Source organism: Echinops telfairi, unplaced genomic scaffold, assembly GCF_000313985.2.
Source record: "Echinops telfairi isolate 266 unplaced genomic scaffold, ASM31398v2 ScPeMD7_7469;HRSCAF=8507_0, whole genome shotgun sequence".
Lineage (NCBI taxonomy): Eukaryota > Metazoa > Chordata > Mammalia > Afrosoricida > Tenrecidae > Echinops > Echinops telfairi.
The window spans coordinates 41,121,273-41,134,218 of NW_022111372.1; the positions used below are offsets into that span (position 1 = coordinate 41,121,273).

General features: G+C 59.7%; 1 protein-coding gene across 1 annotated transcript in view; it reads right to left on the reverse strand.

Moving 5' to 3' along the window:
• The window catches only part of OBSCN (obscurin, cytoskeletal calmodulin and titin-interacting RhoGEF), a 210,806-nt gene that overhangs the window by 94,704 nt on the left and 103,156 nt on the right, over nucleotides 1–12,946 (reverse strand). The window contains exons 19-34 of the mRNA XM_045284554.1: nucleotides 12,597–12,934; nucleotides 12,094–12,363; nucleotides 11,121–11,387; nucleotides 10,549–10,815; nucleotides 10,186–10,298; nucleotides 9,953–10,106; nucleotides 9,609–9,770; nucleotides 9,397–9,501; nucleotides 8,474–8,740; nucleotides 7,897–8,166; nucleotides 7,474–7,740; nucleotides 7,120–7,386; nucleotides 6,765–7,031; nucleotides 5,531–5,803; nucleotides 4,795–5,061; nucleotides 4,307–4,573 (exon numbers count right to left, since the gene is read on the reverse strand). Coding sequence (XP_045140489.1) covers nucleotides 4,307–4,573; nucleotides 4,795–5,061; nucleotides 5,531–5,803; nucleotides 6,765–7,031; nucleotides 7,120–7,386; nucleotides 7,474–7,740; nucleotides 7,897–8,166; nucleotides 8,474–8,740; nucleotides 9,397–9,501; nucleotides 9,609–9,770; nucleotides 9,953–10,106; nucleotides 10,186–10,298; nucleotides 10,549–10,815; nucleotides 11,121–11,387; nucleotides 12,094–12,363; nucleotides 12,597–12,934 — 3,821 coding nt within the window. The remainder of the gene's footprint in view (nucleotides 1–4,306; nucleotides 4,574–4,794; nucleotides 5,062–5,530; nucleotides 5,804–6,764; nucleotides 7,032–7,119; nucleotides 7,387–7,473; nucleotides 7,741–7,896; nucleotides 8,167–8,473; nucleotides 8,741–9,396; nucleotides 9,502–9,608; nucleotides 9,771–9,952; nucleotides 10,107–10,185; nucleotides 10,299–10,548; nucleotides 10,816–11,120; nucleotides 11,388–12,093; nucleotides 12,364–12,596; nucleotides 12,935–12,946) is intronic.

Consider the following 12,946-nt stretch of genomic DNA (forward strand, 5'->3'; position numbering starts at 1 on the left):
TAACACGTACTCTTGCAGCCATTTTTTAATTATCTTCAGCAACACTTTCTTGTGTGTGATATTAATAATATTGTTCATAATTCCTGCATTGTTGGATCACCTTTCTTTGGAGTGATTGCATATAGATACAGATAGACAGATGGGTAGATATCTTCCAGTCAGTTGGCCAAGCTGCTGCATTGCACATTTCTTGGCATACATGAGTGAGAGTTTCCTCTGCTGCAATCTGTTTGCTGAGATATCCTGTCCGTTCCTGGAGCCCTGCTTGTTGCTAATGCCGTCAATGCAGCTTGGACTTTCCCCTTAAGTACCATTAGTTCTTTCTCTTAGGCTACCTCCTGAAATGGTTGAGTGTTGGCCAATTCCGTTTCGTATAGTGACTCTGTGCTCCTTCTATCTTCTTCTCTTTGTTCTTTTGGATGTCAGCTTTTTATTTACATTTCCTTTCGGCATACAAATGCACACGCGTTCCTGCTACAAAAACTTGGAAAGTAAGGTTTTCTAAGAACGGACGTCCAGCTGTGTCAGCCCCACTCCTTAGGTCCTGGTGTCAGCGTGGCCCGTGGGCTCAGGGCCACAGGAAGACAAGCGAGTCTGGGTGGGCACCCTGAGCCAAGCTGACCCAGCTCATTGGGGTGCGTGGGGGTAAGCCCCTCCTCTCAGCCTCCAAGGCACCAGCTAAGCCAGGTGGGCTGTGCCCCAGAGGACAAGCAGGTGTCAGGGAGCTACAGGACCAGAGCCCAGGCACCTAGAGCCTGCAGTCCAGAGACCATCCTTCTGGAGGGTGGCAGTTCTTTCCAGAAAGATCAGCTCCCCTGGAGCTGCCAGGTTCGGCCATTTCCCTCACCGCCAAGAGGGCTGAGGGTGCTTCTGCCCCGGGCAGCCTGGAGCCGAGAGCCCAAGGCCGGACTGTTCCATAGGCAGGTCTCGGGCGTCCACCTCACCCCGAGGAACGGCCACCATGGTGGCCCTGGACGCCTGTGGTGTGGGGTGAGGGTGGGCGAGGGACCAGCGGGGTGTAGGGTCTGCTTTAGGAGAGCAATCCCTGGGGTCCCCCAATGCAGGGCGGGTCTGACCGTACACCATCCCCTCCCCCACCTCCTCGGGTCCTGTTCCAAGCACAGCGGGTGACCAGGGAGATGTCCCTGTGCTCAGAGCTTAGCTGTCCAGGATCCTGGGTGGCTGTGTGTTGGCAGCAGCCCTGGTAAAACTGGAATTGGGGCTTTCCGGTCGTGCCCAGCACCAGCACAGGCCCCTCTGAGCCACTGGGTGCTCCCAGCTTCTTTTGATGCCCCTGTGCTGTTCAATTTTTGTCGATAGAATCCTCCAATATTGCAACTCAAGGCTTGAATCTTCCTTCAGTTCATTCGGCTTCAGAAATGCCAAGTGCTGTCTTCCTTTTGGCTTTCTATCTCCAAGCTGTTACACATGTCATTATAATACTCGGTCATCTCAATCCTCCCTTTCAAATCACCTCATCGGTTCTGTTCCTTCATCATTTCTTCCATTTGGTTTAGTGACTTTACCTATAAAAGCAAGTGTCAGAGTCTCTTCTGACATCCATCTTGGTCTTTTCTTGTCTTTTTAATAGCCTTTTTGATTTCTTTATGTATAATGTTCTTGATGTCTGATCTTTGGTCATTAGTGTTCAATGTGTCAAATCTGCTTTTGCAATGGGCTCTGTATTCAGGGGGGATATATTCATGGTCATATTTTGACTCTTGTGGGCTTGTTTTAATTTTCTTCATCTTCCACTTGGACTTGCTTATGAGCAATTGTGATCTTTTCACAATCTGCCCTGGCCTTGTTCTGACTGTTGATATTAATCATCCCCAGTGTCTATTTCCACAGAGGCAGTCTATTTTATTCCTGTGTAGTTTAGTGAAGACCACATGCATGGTCACCATTTATGTTACTGGCAAAAAAGAATTTGTAACTCATTGGTCTTGGTCAATTCTACCATGCTATATCTAGCATGATTCTGTCACCAGGGCCATACTTCCCAACCAACCTTTATTCCCAATTTTTAGATTCCAATCGCCACGATCAATGCATCTTGATTGCATGACTCATCAATATCAGACTACAGAAGTTGGTAAAAAAAATCCCATTCATCTTTGGCACTAGTAGTTGGTATGAAAGTCTGCATAATAGCTGTATGAACTGGTCCTTTTTAGGATATTATTCCTAGGGTAGATGGATATTATTCCAAGGGTTGTACTTCAGGAAAGACCTAAAAGGTTCATTTTGACAACAAATGTGAAGCCATTCCTCTTCAATTTCTCACTTCTGGCATAGTAGACCACATGATCATTCCATTCAAATAGCCCACACAGGTTCATTTTGGCTCACTAATACCTAAGAAGTCAGTCTTCAAGCATTTCATTTCATTTATGACAACGTCCGCTTTCCCTCGATTCATACTTCCTACATCCACGTTCCAGTTACTGCTGAATGCTTGAAGTCGAGCCACATCAGCAAACGAACATCCCAGCCACATCAGTCAGACCAACTCTTCTTTGAGGGAGCTGCCTTTCCCCGTGCTTTCCAACCCGAGGGGGGCTCATCTTCTGAGATGAAAACAATCTTCTGCTGCCATTCACAGGGCTCTCTGACCATTTCTTTTTGGACTGGATTGCCATGTCCTTCTTCCTAGTCTGTCTTAGTGTGCACGCTCCACGGAAACCGGCCCACCGTGGGTGACTCTGCTAGGATTCGAAACACCAGTGGCTTATTTCCAGCACAACAGCCAATTGCAAGCCACCGCAGTGTGACAAGCCGACAGGTGGCCCTGAAGTCTAGGAAACCCGATGGGACAGTTCTACTCTGTCCTGTAGGGTCACTATGAGTCAGAACCAACCCGAAAGCACACCATCACAGGGACCCTCCCCTGAACCCATGAGCAGGGGGTCCTGGGGGCAGCAGAGCGGTGAGGTGAAAGCATCCCATGCCACAAAATGCTGTTCAATCAGGGACACCAAGACACTGATGGCAAAGACGTGCACAACTGGGTTGCGACCATCGTCTCTCTCTCCTTAAAGATGGAGCCTCCATGGCTCATCCTTATGTCCACCTGCATGCCTGGGCCAGCTGCTCCTCTGAAACAGTGTCCCCCTGCACCACTGAACTGACTCTTCAAGAAGGCCGGGGCTGAGGGAGGGTGTCTGCAGCCAGCCTGGCTCTGTGGTGGACCAGCTATAGCAGTTCCGATGGCCCACAAGCTGGGCAGCTCTGAGGTGGCCCTGTGTCTGTCTCCTGTGTGCAGAGCCATGCATGGAATCTGGTATACCAGGCTTCTCCTGAGCGATTACCGAGCACATGAGGGCACAAACACAGAGGCCTGCTGGACTTGACACAGGATATAAAGGGGGACGGCTTCTTCCACCCCGGCACTCCAAGTTCAGATGATTTGGGGGAATGTCCCCAGGCCCACAACTATGTGCTCACACCCTACACCCAGCTATCTTTTAACTTGTGGCACATTATAATAGCCTATATTGTGTACAGTTTCATTCCACCACCACTACCCGGCAAGAATAATGTGTCTTAGTTCCACTCCCTTACTCTACAGCATTCAGCAAGAATAGACCAGACACCTGCAGACCTTGAGTGGAACCTAAGAGCGAAGAACATCCAGGCAGAGGACTCGAACCTGAGGAAGAGCTGCAGCACCTGAGGAGCTGACACATGGGCAGCACCATCCCATTATACGGGATGATACCCCACCTGGAAGCCTTTGCCACAGGCCCCATTTTGAACACCATACCCGATGACAGTAACCCCACCTATATAAACTCTGTGCCCAGAATTCTCCATCTCATCTCATAAACAGACATCATTTCTTTTCCACCTCTGCTCCTTGACAACCAATCCTGTTCCCGTGTTCTGTGGGATGTGATCTGAACGGCTTTAGGCCCCTCAAAGTCCCTTTCCCCGGGCAAGATGCTTCTCTGTCCAATAAGCCTGTCGCACGTCTTCCCTGGCAAGGTACTTCTCTCTGTGATAAACCTTTGCGCTTGTGCAGTAAGCGTGGCTCCTTGCTTTGTTACTCTTACTGGAGGCTTGCTCTGTGAGGTGTTCCAGGAGATCACTCCGGGTGGTCCACGGAGACTGCTCTGACAATTCCCTGCTTTGACCCATGGGAGACACTGAAGCAGGTTTGTCTGGGGCCATGCTGTGGCAGAACCCCAACATCTAGGCCGCCTCGGGCTCTAGGCTCTGCTTGAAGCAAACTTGGACACTGACCACGTTTTTTGGCCGTGGCAACTGCCCACAGTGAGCATCCACCGGGCAGCCCGCACCTCACCTTGTACGAGGAGCCGGGCCTGCGACTGAGCCTGGCCAATGTCACAGGTGTAGGTGTCACTGTCGGCTCGCTCCAGGGCACTGATGGTGAGTCTCAGGACCCGGCCGTCCTGGCTGAGGGCATGCTTGCCCGAGGCTCGCAGCTCCACCAGGCCCCTCCGCCAGGTCACCGTGGCTGCGGGAAGCTTCGTCTCACACTCAAACACGGCCGAGTCCTTCTCTTCAGCCTGCACATCAGCCAGCTCCTTGGTGAAGCAGTTTCCTCTTTCTGGGGGAGGAAGAGATACAGGGCAATGGGACCCCTCGGTCCCGCCACACTCCACTGTCGATGCTATAGGGCGGGAAGAGGCCTGGGGCAGAGGCCCTTCCCTGCCCCACCCCCCACCCCACCCCCACTGACCTCATAGCTAGATAGCCGCCCCTCCACCACTAGCATGGGCTTTTTGCTTGGACAGGATGGACCCTGCGCCTGGCCCCGCCATTTGTTACCTTCCACAAGGACGCTGGCTGTGCTTCGGGCAGCCTCTGTCTCACACGCATACTCGCCCGAGTCTCTAGGCGTGGTGGCGTGGACGACCAGCGAGGCCCGTGTGCCTTCGTTGCGTATGTCATACTTCTGACTCTTGCGTATGGCCTTGCCATCCTTCAGCCAGCGCACCGGGGTGCCTGCCCGGGAGAGCTCACAGCTCAATACCACGTCTTCTCCCGGGGTCACCTGCTGGTCCTCCAGGGCCTTGGTGATGCCCACTGGCCTCTCTGAAAGGAGAGATACCCATCCCGTGAGGCTGCTGTGGACCAGGCATGAGCAGAGAGGGAAGAGGAACAGAGGGGCAGTCACTTGGACTCTGATGGCTAAGACCTGGAGCCCTCGGACTCGGGGACTTGGGCCGAGGAGTCTCAGAGCCCGGGGAGCTAGAGGTGTAGACTCTCCCAGGACGGGGCTCAGGGGACGAGCGAATATGAGCCAAGAAGTCTTATACTCTGGGCGCCTGTGTGATCACTGCCTCTCAGGGCTTGACCAGGGTTGTGTGAGGCTGCACACCGTGGGAGCTCCCAGGTCCTGTCGGGATGCAGATCAGAAGCAGCAGCCCTGGCCCTTCCCCAAAGGAGGAAAAGCTCTGTCCCCCACAGGTAATCTCAGGCCTCCCCCAGGTTCTGCAGGAGAGTCAAGAGCACCCCAATATTCCTGCAGCCCACAGTGGCCCCCACCAGGCTGAATGCCCACCTTTGACCACCAGCGAGGCCTTGGAGGTAAGGCCTGCCACAGAGAACACCACCTCGCCTGCATCGCTCAGCGCAGCATCCGCAACAGCTAGGGTGTACTTGCGGCCTTGGCACCCTGTCCGGAAGTGGCCGGAGCTGCCCACGGTCCTCCCTCCAACGGTCCAGATGGCCGGCTGGCCGGCGCTCTCGTGGGACAGGATGCACTCAAAGGTGCAGCTTTCACCCTCCAGCACCTCCACTGTCTTCAGCCTCTTAGTGATGCCCACGTGCAGGTCTGCAGGGCCCCAGGGAACAGCTGTCAGCGACCTGGCCGGCAGAGCCAGGGAGCAATGCAACCAGCCACAGAGTGCCCCCCACTTCTCTCCCCAGCCTGACAGCAGGGCTGCTCATCCCACACCCACAGCCCTTCGGGACACCTTCTCCCGAAGGGAGATCTGGCCATGCCTGGGCAGCTGGGAGAGACCCAGCGCCCCTGGCATCTGGGTCTGATGAGGTGGCCGTCTCCGGAAAGAGCTGAAGAGATGCAAAGGGCAAGCACCACACACAACCACGGAAGAGGCACGAGGACCCCAAGTGGGGGTGGGGGTGAGGGAGAGTCTGGCCCCGAGGCTCTCCTGCTCAGGACACTGCCTTCTCCCAACTGGGTCAACACCCCTGGTGGAGCTCCTGGGCACTTTGGGAATTGGAGGAGCACCGAGAATGGAGGACACCGGGCACACATGCGGTGTAGACAGGTAGCCGCCCCTGGTCCAGGGAATCCAGTCCAGGGAGAAGCCCCACACATGTGGGCAGGAGGCCAGGGCACAGGCCGGATGGGGCTGTTCCCCAGAGACCCCACGGGAATGAGAACATGGCCCACCCACCTCAGTCCTCTCACCAGACCACCCCCAGGCCTCTCCTGGTGCCGCAGCCCCCTCCCCACCGGAGGCTCCTGGGCTGGTCCTGCCCGTCACTGCTGTGTCTCATCTTCTGGCAAGTCCCCCAGCCCTGGACTCTCCCCAGCAGGCCCCGCTGCCTTGAAGGCCCTGCTCCCTTCCTGAAGCTGAGAGGCTCCCCCAGCCTCAGTTTGCTCCCCAACTCTGCCTGGGCCCACATTTCGTTCAGACCTTGGGTCCCCAGAGAACCAGAGAACTTCTCCCCTCTCTGTAGCCCTGTGTAGGCGTGACCCTCCTGGCAGGGACCTGCCCCCTTCCAGAGCACCAGCGATGCCTGTGGCTGGCAGCGTGGCCACATACCGTGCACTCGGACCCGAGAGCAGGTCTCCTCGGAGCCCAGGTGGCAGGTGTACAGGCCGGCATCATCTTGGCTCAGGCTGTGCACCACGAGCCCCCGAGTGGTCCCGGTGTGCAGGAAGTCGTACTTGTCACCAGGCCCCAGGTCCACGCCATCCTTTCGCCACACCACACGGGCTTCCGGCCTGGAGACCTCGCACTGCAGCGCCAACGTGCCCCGCTCCTCCGCGGACACATCGTCCAGCGCCTTCAGGAAGACCACGGGCTTCGCTGGGGGTGGGGCAAGGGGACCAGTGAGCAGGCTGCCAGAGCATCCCAGCCCCGCTGCCCCCCACCCTACCCCGGGCCCCACACTCACCTTTGACCTCCAGGTGGGCGGAGGCAGTGACCTTGGCAGAAGTGAGGTGCACGGTGCCCGCATCTTCCTGGCGAAGGCGCTTCAGCACGAGCACGTGGCGGCAGCCCTCCTGGGAGATCTCGTGGAAGCTGTCGTTGTACAGGGGTGTGCCATTGAGCGACCACTCCACCTGCTCGTGCTCGTGGGACAGCTCACAGGAGAAGCGGGCACTGCCCTCTTCGGTGGCCTGCGTGTCCTGCAGGGGCTGGGTCACTGTCACCTCCCGTGCTGCAGGGGACACAGAGTTCTTTCAGGGGCTGGTCCCTGCCCATGACACCAGCCACCAGCCACTGCCCTCTGGCCCCTCGGTCATACCCTCCACAGTGACCATGGCGCTGCTCTGGGCACTGCCTGCCTGGCACCGGTAGACGCCGGCATCGGCCGACGTGAGCCGCAAAACCCGAAGTTCTGCCATGTGGCCCTCGAGGGTCATCTTGAACTTGTCGGAGGGCGTGAGGGGCGCATCGTCTTTATACCACTGCACGGCCTTGGGGGGCGGCCGGAAGTCACAGGACAGCACCACGGACTGCAACTCCCGCCCAGCCTTGGGTTCCAGCGGCCGAGACAGCACCACGGGGATGTCTGTGAGGATGGACGGACAGCATGCTGGGCAAGGGCCGGGGGCAGGGGTCCTACTGATGACCCACCCCAGCCACTCGAGATGAGGTTGGCAAGGGGCCGGCCCCTCCCAGAAACCCCCTTTTCGGGGTGCACCCGGCCCAGCCGTGTGGCAGTCACCTGAGACGACGAGGTGGGCGGAGGAGCGAGCCTTGCCGATGGTGAAGTGCACGGGGCCCGTCATGGAGGAGCAGGTGCGGCGCAGCGCCAGGCGGTGCACGGTGCCCTCCTGCTCCAGGCCCACGTCCGCGCCCGCCTGCACAGCCGTGGTGCCCAGGAGCCACTTGGGCGGCCGCACGGAGGGGATGGAGGTCTCGCACTCGAACCAGGCGGGGGCGGGCTCTAGCACGGTCACGTCCTGCAGGCCCCGCACGATGGTGATGGACTGCTCTGTGGGGAGGGGCCCAGTCAGCCTGGCCCCCACAGGGCCACCCGCCCTGCCTTCCCACGCTCCGATGGAGAGGTCGCCAACTCTGTCCCAGGAGCAAACCACACACACACACACACACACACACACACACACACACAGAGCCAGGCTCCACACCCACGCTCCAGTCTAGAGCAACCCTCCCCTGCCACGCACGAACACCTCCCCCCTGGGCACCTGGAAACCCACCACCCGTCTGCAGACAAGAGTCTGAAACACCCCACAAGAAGCAATCGCCACCGTCTAGCTCCTGCCCAGTCGGCCCCACACCTTCTACGAAGAACTGGGCAGTGGTCTTGGCGTCACCAGCGTCACAGGTGTAGGTGCCTTCGTCCTCGGGCTGGGTGTTGGTGATGACCAGCTTTCGGTATAGCCCATCGCTGACCACCTCATACTTGGGCCCGGGCTGCAGCTCCACGCCGCCCTTGAACCAGCGCACCTGAGCGCTGGCCCGGGACACCTGGCACTCCAGCACGCCCCTGTGCCGCTCCATGGCGATCTTGTCCCGCAGCGGGCGCAGGATGGTGACAGGCAGCTCTGCGGATGAGCAGGTCAGAGCTGGTAGTCGGTGCATCCACCCGGCAAAGGCCCAATCCACCTGCATCTCTGCCCACCTTTGGCCCACAAACCTCCTGCCTCCGCGACAGCCCGCGTGCCCACCACCCCACCATGCTCCTGCTCTCCAGACTGTTACCAGGGGCCCCAGGGCGGGGGCGGGTGCACTCCCAGGTCCCTCCACGCTAAACATGGGGGACATCCTGTGTGCTCCTACCCAAAGAGTGCAGACACTCTTCCCAGGAAGGTCTGCCCATGCATGTGCTCACACACGCACACACAGAGACCATGAGGGCCTGCACACGTGTGAACCCATATATACACACACTGTGAGCACACACATGACACACACTCACATGCATGTACAAACTCATGCATTCACATGCACGGATATGCATGCTGGGCACACAGAGAGAGACACGAGTGCACATGTTCACACACACAACCCACGAGTCCCGCCTGCACACAAGTTCACACAATCCATGTATATACACTTCACACGGACACTGACACACCATTAATCACACACACACACACCGTGAGGATCTGCGCGCACGTACACATGTGCATGCACACGCACACGCACACGCATGTGCAGTCCCCATCCAACCCCCATCCTCCCTTCAGCCGCCCCTCACCTTTCACCCGGAGCTGAGCTCGAGACTCTGCGTTTTCGGCTACGAATCTGATTTCACCTGCATCTTCTGCCAGGACTCTCCGATAGATCAACGTGTACCTTCTCCCTGGAGAGAGAGGGCACCCAGCACTGGGGACAGCGCCCCCCTGTGGACTGGACAGCGCAGGAGTGTGGAGAGGGGCCCAGGCCGCCCGCAGGCACCCACCAGCATACCTTCCTGGCGGATGCGCACATTGTCACTGGGTCGGAGCTTGCTGCCCTCCCGGAACCACTGGCCAGGCACCTCTTCGTGGGAGACCTCACAGGTGAAGGTCGCGCCCTCCTTCTCCATCACCTCCAGGTCCTCCAGGGGCCTCACAATCTGGACATCACGACCTGAGGCAGCAAGCGGCGCCCTGCCACGCTCAGACACAGGCCCCACTCCCCAACTGGCTGTGCCCCGGCTGCTTGGGGGCTCCTGGAAGAGCTGAGCAGGAACACAGCCAGGGAAGCCCAGCCTTCACCCTCCCCCAGCCTGCAGGCCACCTGCACCATCCTCACCAGGTACCCGCGCTCACCTTGCACCTTCAGGGAGGCAGAGCTCTGGGCCTCGTGGGCATCACACACATAGACACCTTGGTCCCCCAGCTCACACCGGTAAATGATGAGGCTCCTGCAGGCTCCCTGGGCCGAGATGCCCATGCTCTTGCCCACCCGTAGCTCCACGCCATCCTGTGGGGAGACAAACCCAGTCATGCCCCAGAGCCAGGCTTCAGTGCAGGACAGGGAGTCCTAGGTGAGCAGCGGGTACCTTCAGCCAGCGCACATCAGCGTTGGGGCGGGACAGCTCACACTCCAGGGTCACCTTCTCCTTCTCCTTGGCCACCACATCCTGTAGTGGGCGGCTGAACCTTACAGGCAGCTCTGGGGAGACAGGGGGTAGGGGGGCAAGCCTGAGCTGGACAGCGCTGCATGAAGCGAAACCCAACCAAATCCACTGCCACGGAGCCAGCACCAAGGCCTGGCAACGCTGCATAAGCTTTCCAACACCGTCAGTCTTTAAAGGAGCAGACGGCCTCATTGTTCTCCTGGGGAGCATCCCGAATGGGGAAGGTGGGGACCTGGGCATCACTGGTCCCGTCCCTCCCGCTTGGGACACCCCAGGGCTACGCACCAGTGACAAGAAGCCTTGCAGAGGTGTGCACGCTGTCAGCCCTGAAGGTGATCAGACCGCTGTCCTCTGGCCGCAGCTCAGACAGCGTGAGTGTGTGGGTGGGGCCGTTCACAGCCAGGCTGCATGTGGGCCCTGGGTGGAGCCGAAGCCCGTCGTGCGTCCAGCTGCCCTCCACATCTGCATGGGACAGCTCCACCTCCATGGTGACACTGCTCTGCTCCTGAGCCTCCACCACCTGCAGGCCACGCACAAGCCGGACCTGGCGCACTGGGGGGTGGGGGGTGGGTGGGGAGGACAGACAATGCACACAAGGCTGGCATGAGCTCCTGCTCAGACTCCGCACCCTAGCCAGGGCCGGCGACCCTCAGCGCTGGCGGCCAGCCCAGCCTTCTAAAGCTGTGCAGAGCCCCGCAGGGTGCCCTGACAGAACAAAAGGCCAAAGCCGTACCCCTGAGGTCCATCTCCTGAAGGACTGCTTGCAGGACCAGGACCGGCTTATTCCAGGCTGCCCCGGCCCCGCCCCTCCGCCTGCCCCAGCTCCCGGCCCGGCCCCACCCTCCTGCCCCACGCACTCTCCACATTGAGCTTGGCCTGTGTCTTGTCGTCGGGCGTCTCACAGCAGAAGAAGCCTCGGTCAGAAAAGCCCACGTTGTGCAGAACCAGGCGGTGGCGTGTGCCCTCGGCGTGGATCTGCACGCGCTCACCGGGCACGAGGGCAGCCGCGTTCCGCGTCCACTTGATGTCCGGCCACGGCCGGGACAGCTCCACCTCCATCGTCACCGAGCCCCTTTCCTCTACCGTCTGCGGCTCCAGCTTCTTTTTGAACAGCACAGGGGCCTCTGGGGTCACGGGTGAGGGGTGAGGGCACGCGTCATCACAGCCGTCCTGGCTCGGGGGAGCCCGGGCAGAGTGGGCCAGTGCAGGTCCCTCTGAGGCTACTCCCTGCTGGCTGTGTCTGAGAAGCACAGCCCGACTCTGGCCACCCAGTGGAACTCTTTCTAGGAAGCGGTCCCGGCACCCGTCCACCACCTGCTGCCATGCCTGGGCAGCTGCTCCCTCCCCTGACACCTGAACGGTGTGTCGTACAAGCAGGACCCCGGGCCTGCTGAGATGGACAGCACCGCACACACATTTTGACAAAGTTCTGGGGAGCTCCTGGGCCTCCCGCCTGCCCACATCCTTCTCTTTGCCCAATGTCTACAGAGAAGTCCTCCAGTAAAGCTGGTTCCTCTGGATCACCTGGGACCGCTCTCAGCCAGACTCGGCCCTGGCTGCCTCCTGGACACACTCATTCCTGTCACCTGGCCAGACATCTACGACACTGTCAACCCCGTTCGCCCCAAACCTCACTGTCCACCCACTCAGCGTGGGCCACCACCTCTAGGAAGCCTCTCTGGGCTGCTTGGCATCCATACCTGCCTCCCCAGGGCCACAGTCAGGATTCACCTTCTCCCCTCACAGAGGAGGCGGTGGGCCTCTGAGGCTGCTCCTCCCTCACCGAGGCTGGTCAGACAAGCTGGACCTGGGATTGGGTGCGCCTCTCACCTCGCACCCTGAGGGCTGCCGCCGAGGTCACTCCCTCAGCCTCCGCGGTGATCTGGCCCGCGTCCTCCAGGGTCGGGCTTGAGATGGTCAGGCTGTGGCTGGCGCCGCTCTGTGAGATGAGCCACTTCTCGCTGGGCTGCACCACGGCGTCGTTCCGGTACCACGTGACCACGGCGTCGCTGGGGGACACCACGCACTGGAAGGTGGCCTCCTGGCCCTCCTCCACGACCACGCCACTCAGCCCAGACGTGAACTTCACCGCGCGGGGAACTGCGGGGAGATGCTCCGCATGAGGGGCTCAGAGGGGAGGGCGGCCGAGAGACAAGGAAGGAAGGGCGGGCAGAAGCAGAGGGAGCGAAGCGAGAAAGGGCACGGGGAAGGGGCGGGGCAGGGGGAGCAGCCGGCGGGCATGGCCCAAAGGGGACCATCAACAAGCGTCGGAGAGATGCGGGGTCCATCCCCTGATCCTGGCAGGGGCACACGAGGAGGGGAGTCTCGCATACCGAGTACCGAGAGCCTGGCTCGCGTGCTGTCGTCGCGGCTCTCGCACGCGTACTCGCCGGCGTCCTCCTCGCGCAGGCCAGAGATGGTCAGCGAGCGCAGGGGCCCCGAGGCCTCCATCCGGAAGCGCTTGCCTGCCCGCAGCTGGGTGCTCCCGCAGCGCCACACCACCTCGGCCTGCTCCGGGCTCAGCTCGCACGTCAGCACCACCGTGCCGCCCAGCTGCCCACTCTGTGCCTCCAGGCCCCGGGTAAAGCGGGTGCCCACCTCTGTATGGGTGAGAGGGGCATCAGTGCACCGGAAAGGAGCGGCAAGACCGCGGAAGAGCCAGACCCTAGTCCCTTCCGGGGCG